General features: G+C 43.0%; 1 protein-coding gene across 2 annotated transcripts in view; it reads right to left on the bottom strand.

Moving 5' to 3' along the window:
* Positions 1–13,698, bottom strand: part of GALNT9 (polypeptide N-acetylgalactosaminyltransferase 9) — a 129,330-nt gene that overhangs the window by 64,804 nt on the left and 50,828 nt on the right. For both annotated transcript variants that reach the window (XM_064392127.1, XM_064392128.1), the window contains one exon: positions 5,937–6,134. In XM_064392127.1, coding sequence (XP_064248197.1) covers positions 5,937–6,134 — 198 coding nt within the window. The remainder of the gene's footprint in view (positions 1–5,936; positions 6,135–13,698) is intronic.

Raw genomic sequence — 13,698 nt, 5'->3', positions numbered from 1 at the left:
AGCACTCAAAGGATAATGTGGGAAACACAGCAAAATGGGTTTTGCAGCTAAAAGCTTTAAATGCAGCCTAGAATTGTATTGATTCTGCACTGGAGAAAGATACAGCACAGTCAGTTTGGGGGAATTACCTGACAGCACTGCTGTAGCAAGGGAGACATGAGAGAAACATTTCTCTGGGTAATGCCCTGGGAAAGGGAAGGAGCACAGAGAGGTTTCTGGTGGTGAACTCTCCCTCCCTGCAGCAGCAGCAGGAGGAGAGGCTCTGTGTGGGGAGGGCAGTGCCTGCCATGGGATGGGGCACACTGGCCAGGGAAGAAAGGCATTTGCTGCAGGTCTGAGTCAGGACTTTTGTGTCAGTGAGATCCCCAGGAGCACAGCTCTGCTGGTAAAATTCCAGCTGTGCTGACACCCATTTCTCCAGCCAGGTGCATCCCCCTCCTTCCCCTTACTGAAGGGAGGTGCCTGGGGGCTTCACCAAGAACCAGTGAAGGAGAAAGGGATGGGGACTAAACTGCACGTGGTACAGTCAGTCTTGCTCTGCCTTATGCATCTTTCTCTCCTGCCTTAAGGTCAGCATATATTTATATATATTTATTTATATATTTATATATACATATGTGTACAATGCAATCAGGTCACATTTGAAACAGTTTCATGAGCAGCCAGCTGCAATTTCCAGGAAAACTGACAAACACAATAAACACATAAATTCAAACACAAATAGAACCATAAATAAATATACAAGCATAAATGTATATATACAGGCATAATGAGAGAGACAAGGAGTTTCAAGTGACACAGGACACAGCCTATCTCTGAGTGTTCCACCTCTCCCAGCAGAGTGTTTCTTTGATTCAGGTTCTTAAGCAGCACTTCAGCCATGGTCTGACATGTAAGTGGGGAAACCTGCATGGTACCTGCAGAAGTATTTCTATTTTTCTTACAGCTCATGTCTTCTGCAAGAAAGAGTCACACCAGGCCCCAAGAACAGAACTCAAGAACAGATTTGCTGCTCAGAAGAAACAGGGGAAAAAAAAGACAAGATGACAAGCTAATGCTCATCTAGATAGGCAGAGCAAATACGGATGCAGAATAACTCTCTGATGCCCTGTGGAAGTAATTTTTTGGAACAGGCAGGACACCCATCAAAACCTGGACAAATAAAAGCAAAACTGCTTTGTTACAGGCTCCTGTGAACCAGAAACTGAAAAGATGGCTATGAGCAGTCAATAAACACTCACCAGTTTTATTATTACATGGCAGCATGGTTTATAATGAAAGACTTTCCCTCCTGAGCTCAGGTGGATTTCTTCCCAGAGCAGTGAGGGCCCAGATTGGCTTCATCATTATTGCTGCTGCAGACCAGCACGGGGCCTGGCTTGCACGTGAGATGGGCACACACAGTCTCAGATAGAAGCAGCAGCACAAAGCACTTCACTGGGGGCACATCAAACTCTAATTTATGTCCATGAGCAAGGCACTGGCGCTCTCTGGAGCAGCTGATGCAGTGCATGTACATGCACATCCCTACTGGTACCAAGCTATGGCATATTAAAGCAGTAAGTGAGAACATATGCAACAATGAAATGCACCACTGCTGCTGGAGGAAGATAAAATGGAGAGCTGTGCAGTGCTTGGCTGGGTGAGGCTGACTAATGACTCTAATGTTAGTGGCTGCTGATCAAGAAATCAAATGCAGAGCAGTCCATCATAATCACAGCAGGTGAGGGAAGACAAGTCAGAGCCAGAGTTCAGAATACCAGAAACCTTCCTTGCTGTTCCAAAACCCAGGGAAAAAAATACAGCATGCCTTAAAAAGCCCAGCTTGTTTCAATGCATAGTCAAATTCATTAGAAGCCCTCTGAAACAGATCCTTTGCTACACAGTGTGTTGCCAGATGATAAGGACATTTTTGGGCAGCGTGCTCGCAGGAACACGAATGGAAAATGACGTGATGGACACAGCGTGTCAAAGTAACAATCCTCATTTAAATCTTCACGTTACAGACATCTTCCATCTCAAATGTCAAACATGGAAAATGGATTGCCTGCAGAGGCCAACTTGGGGAACATCAATTGTTCTGAAGTTCAGAGTATTAATGGGGGGGAGGGGGGAACAACTGACTTTAAAGTGCATCAGAAATCTTTACAGAATCTGACACCTTGTTCTTGCTATTTGTTTACCTTTGTTAGCACTTCAAGGCCACGTCCCCTCTGTCACTTAGCTCACAACAGCTGATGTGGCATTTCATGGTGCACACTTGACATGACTGCCCATGAGTGACCCACTGGCATGAGGGACAGTTGTTGCTCTTTCCCAGTAAGGCTGAGTAGAATCACACCACTGTCAGTGCTCAAGAAATTAGAGGATCAGGCTTCAAACAGAAAAATTCTCAGGAAAGAAGCACATCTGTTGTGTAGTCCCAGAAGAAAACAGGAGTTGGACCCTGCTTTCCAAATGCCTCACCCAATTCTGCACATTGATGGTATTTATTCATACAGTGCAAACGGGAGAAATGCCAGAGCTCTGATCCTCACTGATGCCAGGGTACACATGTTCTTTAGTGCTGAAAATCTCTAATCCTTTTGGAGATCTGGCAGAAAGTATTCAGCTACACCAACCACAAAACCAGTCACAGGGTTATTTGTTACCAGCCTTTTCTTTCACAAAACACACAGAGAGGCACAAACCAAACTCACTGACTGCTGAAAACTGTGTCAAACAAAGCCTTAAGAGGGACAGTGGCAGCAAGGACTAAATGGACTTGCAGTTTCCATGCTGATGAGCAGCTTTGCAGTCTTATGAATGCACTGGACAGACACATGGATTCAAACAGCACCAAAGTGCACAGTTGCTGTCTTGCAAAGTGGACTGAAACAGGAATCATGGTTGCAATATGTACTTTGGAAAGCCAGTTCCAAAACGAAAACCTGTACCAAACCTAGTCACATCTGAAATTTTTTTAAAAGTTTGCTCACTAGCCTGACTTTACCTTCCTTTTGAAAACACACTTCAAATATTCCACAGCTAGTAAGTTCCCACCATGACCACTTTCAAATCTCATTCCTAAGGACAGACTTCCTGATTGTTTTCATCAATAACACTCACACAGTCACTGTTTCCACTACCATAATTACACTGGCAAATCACTTAAAAGCCACAAAATAACATTATATTTCCACAGGCGGGAACAACACAACAGCCAAATGCTTTAGCAAATCCATCCACGTGCTACAGCTTCAGAGGCCCCTCACCACACACTGCAGTGTGGCCATAAAGGGGATGCCCTGCTCTCCTGAATCCCTGCCTTCAAAGAACTTGTGCCCAGGAGACATGGAAGTGTTCATGGTTCCATGTGGATGTGTCTGCATTTTAGGGCATGGAATTGTTAATTTGCAGAAGAGATGCTAAGGCAGTGGCAATGGGTCAGTGCTCCTGATATTTGCCAGCCAGGGTTGGGTGTTCTCCTCCTTCTGCTGCTTGTCTCATCTGTCTCTGGGCAGTTTGTGCACTGTTGAACTGGAGGGTTTCTCCATTCAGGTTCAGAATAAAATCACTGCTCTTGGGAGCCAGTTACTCATGTGCATCAGATTTTAACCCTGCTCAGTGCTTGAGTTTGGATTTGTTCACTCCTGTGTCAGCCCAACTCAGTGCCAGTGTGGCACCAGCAAGAGCCTGAATGCAAATCTGAGGGAAGTCCATGGGAAATCAGGTCCTTTATTTCTGAGGTTTAACCTCTTAGTTCAGTTTTATCTGTTATGTGATCATTGTCTCCAGAACAGAAGATACTAAAATATTGGAGCAATCCATGAGAAAATTACTGCAATGATTTCACATATAAATTGTGAGTCATGAAGTGCACAAAACCCTTCAGGAGTGAAAGCTTTGGATGATTAATTTTCCTTTATCAATAAACTTTCTCAGGGATGAGTGAAACAGGTATAAAACATCTGCACTTTTAAAACAATGTGAGGTGAGCAGGGCATGTTATCCAGGAAAACTGATTTCCTAAGTAATTACTTCCCTGCTTATTGAGGTTTCAAGCCAAGCAAAAGGTCAGTGATGATGGACTGTGCTGTCCTGCAGTAAATAAGGTTAATATTACTGTATAGCTCTGTTTTGCAGTCACAGAGCATGAGAATGAACCTGAGTACAATTTGCAACACTTGCTCAAATACAGATTAAGATATTACTCTTCATGAGGGAAGGATCCTGTGAGGTGGCCCCATCCTCTGATCACTTGGAAATGTGATCAGTGTGTGTGTCTTTTCACTTCCAAAAGATCACTGGCATTTTTTTCAGGTGGTGTGTTGTTGGAAGTGCTTGGCTGAACTTTTCAGGATCTGGCAACTCAAGCTTTGCTCTGGAAGGGAAGTACATCAGCTCCTCTGCCAGAGCCCACACTGGGACCATACAGCAGAGTTTAGAGTTTTAGCTTACTTTAAGATGATGCCTATATACATGAAAATGAAGATGACTTTGAGCTGGTAATTTGTGTCCTTCTTAAGAAGTCTTAAAAATAAGAGCATCCTAAAGTGCATACTTAGGCTTCAAATTTTTTAGCATTTATTTCTAGAGTTGGTAACAGCAGTACCCTTTATCCAGCACAATGTGTCCCAGAGGAGCTCTTAGACAAGCATCTGCACTGGAGATGAAAGGCTAGGAGATGTGAATTTTCAAATGGAGGGGAGAGAAAGCCCTTTGCACATCAGTTCCAGTTTTCCCACTGTAACAATTCTCAGAAACACCTTCACAATTCCTGTAATGGCCTTTCCTCAGAAAATTCCATTTCTGTAATGTACAATGTTCTCTTGTAAGGAAAAGTAAATTGACACACTGACTACACGGTCTGGTGTGGGTTCATTTTAAAATTCAACCAGTACAAAAACTTTGAACATGTACAAAGTTTCCAAGAAAAACCCCAAAAACAACAACAAAAAACCCCAAACCCCCCCCCCCAAAAAACAAGAAAAAACCAAACAAACCCAACCAACCAAACCCCCCCCCCCCGCAAAAATACCCACAAACCCAAAATCAACCCAAAAAAAAAAAAAAAAAACAAACCAAAAAAAACCACAAAGAAAAGAAAAAAAAGAGCAGCTCTCAAACACAACTCCTAGTGATGCTCCTGGGAAGCTCTGGTTTGGACTGATGACCAAGACTGCTGCCCACAGAACAGGAGTTAAAATAGCCTCTTTGTAATCACACACACAATTCCTTTGTTTCTCATGCACACCATGGGCCAGAGTCCACTAGAAAATAAAAGGTTAGATGAAAAGGATCCTGCTATTCTACTAATGGCCAGAACACATGCTTGAAGCACACACTCAGAGCCAGAGTACTTGTGTTCATTGTGGGGCAGCTCTGAAAGGCAGCACACACTTCCACAGCTTTTGTGGAGCCATCAGTTTCCCCAGTGTCATTTTGTTATTCCTGCACAAAGCCTGCAGCCTTATTTATAGTGGATATTTTTGCTCCTGATGAGGGGGAGAGATGAATGCATCTGACTCCTTCTTATCAGAAGGCTAATTAATTACTTTATTATACTATATTATTCTATACTGTATTATATTACATCTAAACTGAATGTGCCAAGCTCTCAACTGCACTCCACTGCACAGAATCTCATGACTGTCAGCCAACAACACTGACACACACAGGACAGGCCATGAAAACAAAACACTATCACTTTGGGCAAATAATCTCCATATTGCATTCTACTTTGGCACAACACAGGCACAGCAAATACGATAAGAATTGTGTTTTCTTTCTCTCTCTGAGGTTCAGAGAATGTGAAACCCAGAAATATTCTTGGGAAGAATTGTGCCTTGCTTTTCTCTGTGAAGAGAAGCGTGGCTACACTCGTTCACCTAAATTCCCCCTCGGCAGACGGCCGAGACGGAAACATCAGAAGTGACAGCACAGGGGAGATTTACCTGATGGGAGCTGACTCATCCCCTTTATCAAGCCAGTCCTGTGGCGGGATTATGTACATGCACCAGAGCCCCCAGTTGTAGCCGTGGGCCGCGTTGGCGTACTGCTGCACTTCGAAGGTGTTGTACTTGATGTTGTCGATGGCGGGCAGGATGATCCGCTTGCGATCCTCCTTGATCCGCGTGAGCGCCGGCTCCGCCCTGAGAGCAGTGAGAACAGCACAAGGTTTGACAGCCTTCCTGTAATCCCAGGGCATGCTTTGCAGGCTGATAAAATGAGGTTTTCTGATGCTGCGAGCATCAGCACAGTGAGATGGAAAAGCCAGAGCAGGGCGGGGAGGGACGGGGTACGGATCGCAGCCACACGCTGCAGGCTGCAGCTGGCGTGGGACACTGCACACAGCACCTGCACAGGAATTACCACCTCTGTGAAGCTGTGCCACAGCCTAACAACACAAAATTCGACCAGATACTTATTCTGAGGCCTGGAGATTGTTAATTCATTTCACAATGGAGAAATGTTGAGAGACACCATCACCAATAGCAGCTAAATGGTCTCCTACTGGCTACACCACCAGGATTCCTGGCAGCAATTAAATACTGGCTGGCATGGCCTGAAGAACTAAACGCACTCCAGGGGCTGCAAGAATCTGAAGGTTACTCAAAGATTTTAATCCTGTTTCCCAAGACTGACCCCATCACATCTAGTTCGAATGACAAATGTGGCTGCATTATACCTTCTAAAACCTCTTTGGTGATGAGAAGATTTCAGGTGCCAGATGGTGCAAAAGCAGCGAACTGCAGGAAATGTTCAGTCATTTCAAAAGGCTTTAAAACATCAATGTGCTTTCCACAGAAGCTACATCCCAAAAGGAAAGTAAAAAGCTTCAGTGCAAACACTCATTTCTGACCAAGGTAGTCTGAGTTTGCTATGAATTTACAGAGAATCTGATCCAAAGAGGTAGCAGACTTACACAAGGGTGGAAATCATTCCTCAAAGCAGTATTAGAAAGAGCCACTGGTTCACTCTTTTGTGTGTTTCTCCTTGAAATGTGCTTTGAAAATTTTGCAGAGCTCTCGCATGGATCTTTAAGGGAATGGTGGTTTGTTGCAACTCACAGAGGTAGGAGGATTTGAACACTGATCTTTTCTCACTTTCTTTTGCTGTTGGTCAGAAGACAATTGCTCCTTTGTGGTTTCAAGTTTGTTACCTCATATTTTGCCTGTTACCATAAATGTTCTTTTAGGCCGGCAGAAGATACTGTGCATGGTTCAGACTCTGAATTCATATGGGGTTTAGGCCACACTTGTGCACCCCCATAGAGCCAGTGTGACCTACCTGATCTGGATAAGCCACTTCCATTATTAGTATGAGCTTATATTTATGAGATTAATCCTTTTAAAAACCAGTGGGTGGGTAGCAGAAAAACTCTTTCAAATCTGACAAAGAAGGGGAAAATGCAGAAAAGCTGAATCTGCTTTGTACTTTCCATCATGTTATCTCTGCTCAGCAGCAGAAGAAAATACAGAAGGATGGACATGCCATCACTAGTCTGGTGACTCCATGCCTGGACACAGTAACCCTTGGGTATAAAGCTCTCCTTCTCCCTCTAAACTCTGAAACAAAGGATTTCAAAACACCAGACAACAGGTACAGGTGTCACTCATTGTTTGCTTGACTCCCGTGGCTTGAACAAATTTATTAAGTCTGATTTCCAGACCTGCCCTGCACAGCAGGAAAGCTGCTTGCATGCCTTCTGAAGCAAAAATCTGTAACTGGGTTTCCTTTGCAAGAATCCAACTCTGTCATTCACTACTGTCTGATTCTGGAAGCAGGTCTTTGACAAACAAGGAAAGATGGGGAGTTTTTCAAACTACTTCTATCTCTCTTGGTGGGAATTCTTTGGTCACCAAATCTTCAAGTCCGCAGTTAATGACATGTTTATGATACAAAGCAAGACTGTTTAACCATCATACTCAAAACTATCCTGGAGGTTCTATGTCCCTTCTACAGCTCTTCCTGGGGTGCTCATTTTCCAAGTATTTTACTTTGTAGGGTAGATTGAGATTGTGTAATAGAAAAGCTGAAAGAAGATAAGGATTTCTTCTCCCTTAATGTCAGATACCTGCAGTGGACCCCCCACATGCACAGTAATTGCCTCAAACTTTCATTCTCAGCAGAGAGAGGCAGAGGTTGGCACTTTTATAGTCAGATGCTTCTCATAATAATGTAGACACTGAAACTGGGCGAGATTAATAATGTTCCAGAGGAATCTATTTTGAATATAAAGGGAATTTAGCCTGCTACTTTGCAAGACATCTTAAAATTGGACTGCTGAAGTGTATCCCAAATAATGGTTAGAGAAATAATATGAAGAAAATATTCAACAGTCACACCAGTTTCCAGCCCTTAATCATATTTGTGATTGTGTTAATCCAATACTTGAGTCTTGGAAATGCTAACCTGGGACCTAATTTTCTTCTTTACATGAAGAACAATCCATTCCCAGCTCTGGAGCTGCTCTCAGACAAACTGTCACCAAACTACTCCTGTAATTCTACACCTGAGGAATTTCTGTGTTTTCCCATCTGTGTGACTCACATTTATTACCACCTGACTTGGTGTTTTGCATCTGAATGGCCCAAGGGGGATCTGGAGTGTAATACAATAGCTGGGGTCAAAATACATTATAAAATTCCATTACTTTCTATCAACCTGTTGATGTGAAATCACAGATTCTGAACTTTCATGAAATTTGAGGCATTTGTCCTGGTGATGGATGTTCTGTTTAAGTCCCCTGCACTCAAGAAATGTAAATATTTAAGATATTATTGCTTCAACAAGAGTTGATTTCTCTACCCTCAAGTTACAGGTGAAGTCAAGTGCCATGCCAAGGATATGGAGTCAATTGGTATGAAAGCAACTGCTGGAACTTCATCTTCTAAACCTCCCATCTCACCCATGAGGTGATTTCCTAGCTCTCTTGGTACCCAGATGTGTGCAAATCACATCCCTGCATGTGTTAGGAACAGGAAATATTGAGTATCTGGACAGACTGCACAGCCACCTAATTTCCAAAATATTTTCACACCCACAAGTAAGAAAGTAGGCTCTGAGTCACAGATAGAAAGAGAAAATCCAGGCCAGAGCTGTTCTCTCAGCAAAAACGCAGAATGGAGAGCCTTTTAATTAAACATTGCATACCTGAGAGATTTCACAGCCTGTCCTGCCCTATAAAAGACAGCAGAGAGAGCAATGGGGTATTCAGAGGCTCAGCCCAAGCTCATCTGTGTGAGATCTGCAGGAACACTCAAATCCCAGACCCTGCCAGCACTGCTGGTGGGCTGTTTGCCTGCCAACACCCCCAGGTAATGGCCAATAAAGGAGAACTGGGAGTTTGAACAGGACTGGGCAATGCACCGTGTTTTCATTGCTTATCTTGAGTAATCCATGGAATATCAGAGGGTTTCATTGCTATTCATGGCTAGCAAAGCCCAGCCTCAGAGTTGCTCTATAATGCTGAACTGAGCTGCACATTCATCAAATCCTTTGTTAACCTTCCTGGTCACTCTGGCTTTGTGTAATTGCTTCAGATTTTAAAAAGAATTATGATTAAATCTTTCCAGGTACTTTCTAATTTTTTTCCCTAATTTCAGACTGCTACTTTATTGTGTAGATTTACCCCCCCCCCCCCCCCTTTATGGACACCAGCATTCTTTCCATGGTTTTTTCCCACTTTGCCTTGTTTTTTTTGCTGTCTATCTGCAGAAGTCAGGTGTTTCTGGCAGCTCACAGGACTGAAGGGATAAGGGGGGAAAAGGTTGCTGAAGTCCAAGGATGTCCAACACACTGAGCTGATGAGCTGCAGTACGTGCTTGGAAGATTGCCTTTCCACATGGCCACTGCTGGCAGCGAGGCAGGTTCAGCCCTGCCTGATTAGGTGCATAACCCAGATGTGGATTTTGGGATCCATCTCCATTTTTCATTTTCCAGTGCAAAAATATTAGGTTCCTAGTTTGTATCTGAGTCAAGGTACTTTATGGGCAAAAAGCAGCATGCATTGTTAACAAGTTATTTACTGTAGCAAGAGGGAAAGTTCTCCCAGGCATATTCATACACATGATGGATTTCAGTAAACTAAATATAATCAAAAGATTCTGCTTTAAAGGTAGTGCTTCACATCATCCAAGTGGGTTTTTTTCCCACTTAATAAAAACCAAGGAGACAATTTGGACTGGAATTTGAGTGACATATGAAGATCCTCTCCCTTCCATCCTCTTTAAAACTAAGTATTTGTCAGTGTCCTCCTCTCTCTCTGAATAGATTGTTGGTAAACAGATAAAACCAGAAGGGAAAGGACAATAAATTTAGTTCTCTTATAGACTCCACTAGGCTAAAGGGTATTTTCACTTCAATTTTAGTCACTTTGATTTGTCCAAGTCAGTTGAGCACATCACTAAACAGCACACGCCTTCAATGCTTTTGCCTAACAGTGGAAAGATTTCTTCATTAACAGCGGATTTTCCAAGGTGTTGAGCACCCATGATGACTTTATTGGGAGTTCCAGCAACGCTGGTTCTGTGGGATTCCAAGAGTAAATGCTCCCAAGATAAACATTGGAGGTAGGAAGAGAGTTGGAAGGCAGAATTTAAGCCAGAGTATAGAATAAGCCTGTAAGAAGATTGAGAGCAAAGGCAGGGGCCATACTGTGATCACATAGGCCTCTCTAATCCTATTGTAAGTCTATCTCTGAACATATATGCATTCTGTATTTAACACTGGCTTGATTCAGAGCAGCTCAAACCCCACGGGAAACCACAGCAAACAAAAACTCTGTGTTGTCTTACATCCTTATCAGATTGCTGGAGAATTCATGCCAAAGGGAAAGCCTGATTTGTCACAATGCTAAAAAGAACAGCTTCTTCCAGATAAAAAACAGATAAAAAGAAGTTAGTAATGAGCTCCTCGGTGCACATGATAATATAATTCACCTTTTTAAATATGTAAAAACACCTGCTGGCTTCAAGCAGACTTTTAAAAAGGCACAACATCAGAATAAATGCTCACAATCCCAGGGAATCCACATGCATGCCACAGGCCAGATCCTCTGCTGCCCAGCTCTGCCACTTCAATGGCCTTCACAGCTTCAGGGATGCTTTGCTAACATGCAGCAGCTGAGAAGCAGACCTTACCTTCCAGTACTTGGAATGGCTGTATGAGCATTTGTCAATAAATTCCTCCCTGCAGCCCAAATGTCACTTTTTCTAAATTTGTTCAAAAGCTAATCCTTTCCTAAATGACAGGAATTGCACTGGGAAATGTCTCTCCAATTCTGCCCTATCCCAGGTGGGTATATACCCTGATCTCTGGGTTCTTTTGAGATAAACATGTCTCTTTTTTTTTTTTTTTTTTTTTCCTTCTCCACCATCACTATGCTACTTTTTACTCCAACAAAAAATGAAGAACTAACATTAAAAAAATCCAAGCGCCTTTGTCCTGCTTTCACAAATGAGAATTTCCTCTTCTTGCAAGCAGTTAGGGAAGAGTCTTTATAAGACATAAATGAAAGACAACATGGTCTCATCTGCTAGATTTTATGGCTCACTGGGTTTAACACCGTATTTTACTCTGGCTCTACCACTGTCAGGTACCATGAAGTATAAACTTAACAGAGAAATGTAAGAAAAAAGAAAGCTGTGTAAACTGAAAGCTTATTTTGCATGATTTTACACGCTACCTCACATTTCACTGACAATATACATTTATCAGATGCAGACAAGCAGATCTACTGACATACATAATTCTTCACTGAGGCCATCTGCAGAATATTTAATGAGGAATGCCTTTCCTCTAAAGAAGTGTTCAGAGAACTAAAAAAGAAATCAATTTCATTCTCCCTTTCTCAGTCTCTAATAGAACTTCCCCATCTGTCCTGCCTGACATCTCTGTCAGCATTCCCATGTGTCCAGGGAAGTTTCAGCCTCCCAGTCCCCAGCTGGAACAGAGGGAACACAGCACCAAGGCCTGCTGGAGAGTTAAAGATCAGCTCTTTGGCTGCCAAACCTCAATGGCTCTTTTCTGCACCACTGAAAAGCAATGAGGGTGCTTCAGTGAACATTCTAGGTTGTTGAGGTAGATGAATAGTTGAAGCTGCTTTTCTGGTACATCCTCTGTGTGTTGGCTGGCACCCTGCCATGGATCCCAAAGGCCCACGTGGCTTCTGCTGCAAGCTCCACTCAGATTATATTGGTTTTCTAGCTAAAACTTGTATTCCATTGAGTTACCAGAGTGATCCTAAGGCTGTGGATGAGGAAGAACTCCCTTAACAAACACATGTCCCTCCCTTTTCATTTGGGTTTCCCAGTCAGCCTCAGCCCAGGGATGCTCAGTGAACCATATCCTGAGCAGGAGAGATGTGCTTGAATGCTCCAGAGAGGGGAGAGACTGCACAGAAGGGCTCAAAGGTAATTTCACCTCCACCACTTCTCTCATTTAGAAGGAAAGAGCCACCTGGACTTTTCCATGTCCCCTGAGAGCCACCTGAGCTGGAAAAGGGGGGAGTTTACCTGCAGGTAGAGATTGGCTTCCAGCACACTGCATGAAAATTTACCAGGCAGCTCCCAGGGGGACAAAGACCCTGCCCCAGGACAGCACAACCATGTCTCTGTTACAGAGTATTTGGGATAACCAAAGTCAGCAGAAGATCAGGAGGAAATCAACTTCCCTTCTCCTTTACACACCTTTTTGAGAATCCATTGCTTATGGCCACCACAACAAGCTGCATTACACCTTACAGTATAAAGCAGCATCTGCAAAGTATCATCCACAGGCCTACGGATCTTGATGTTTAGCTCTTCCTATTTTATTAAAACACCATTTTGTATATTTTTAAAACACTGACAACTTCAGGGATAATCCATAAAGATGGGATGTGTGTGACACAATCTGATTGATACTCAACTTATATTTCATGTTTTCTTTCTCATGTCAGGCTCTGTCTGGCTGGTATGTTGAAATCTTTTGATTAAATCCTCTTCCTTCACTGCTTCTTTATTGAAACTCACCCTTTGTCTGGCAAAATTTTAATTACTACAGGACTGCATAACTCCATTCAGTGCTCTGATAATACCTCTGTGATAGGAGCAAAGGCAATTCCTAAGATAGAATGCAACTATAATACTCTATCATTATGTCTTCTTTTATGGCTCCTAGCACCCTCTTTATGGCTGCTAATATATTGTGGTTTCTGCCTTTCACGTACTGATTTCTGCTCTCCTTCACTCAATGTGTCCTTTTTCTCACCCAGAGAATTAACACCTTATCTCTGTAATCTCTTTCCTGCTCCCAGACAATATTGTAGGGAAGGTCTCTTCTCCTTGTCGTGTTATTCTTTCCATCTCTCAAAGACAGGGGTTTACACAATGCTCTGCATGTTCTGCAACACAATCAGCATCCAGGATGCTCTCAGGGTGACTGGGGTGCCTTCAGGCATTCTGGGTGAACCTAACCCAAAAGTCAGAGCAGGAATGCTCTAATCTTCAGAAGACTGAAGGAAAACTGAACTAAACAAGCTTAACTACACCCCCAGAGAGGAAAGCAAAGCAGATTTTCCTCCCTCTTGGTTCTGCTGGGTTGCTGACTCCCATTGACATCAAGCAACCATTAAAAACAGACCAGGTTCTACTCCAACAGGACAGGTAGAATTTTAGAAACAAAATGTACACATACATTACCCTGTAATTCTAATTTAAAATTCCATTTGAG

Source organism: Passer domesticus, chromosome 17, assembly GCF_036417665.1.
Source record: "Passer domesticus isolate bPasDom1 chromosome 17, bPasDom1.hap1, whole genome shotgun sequence".
Lineage (NCBI taxonomy): Eukaryota > Metazoa > Chordata > Aves > Passeriformes > Passeridae > Passer > Passer domesticus.
This window is presented reverse-complemented; position numbering and strand designations above follow the sequence as displayed.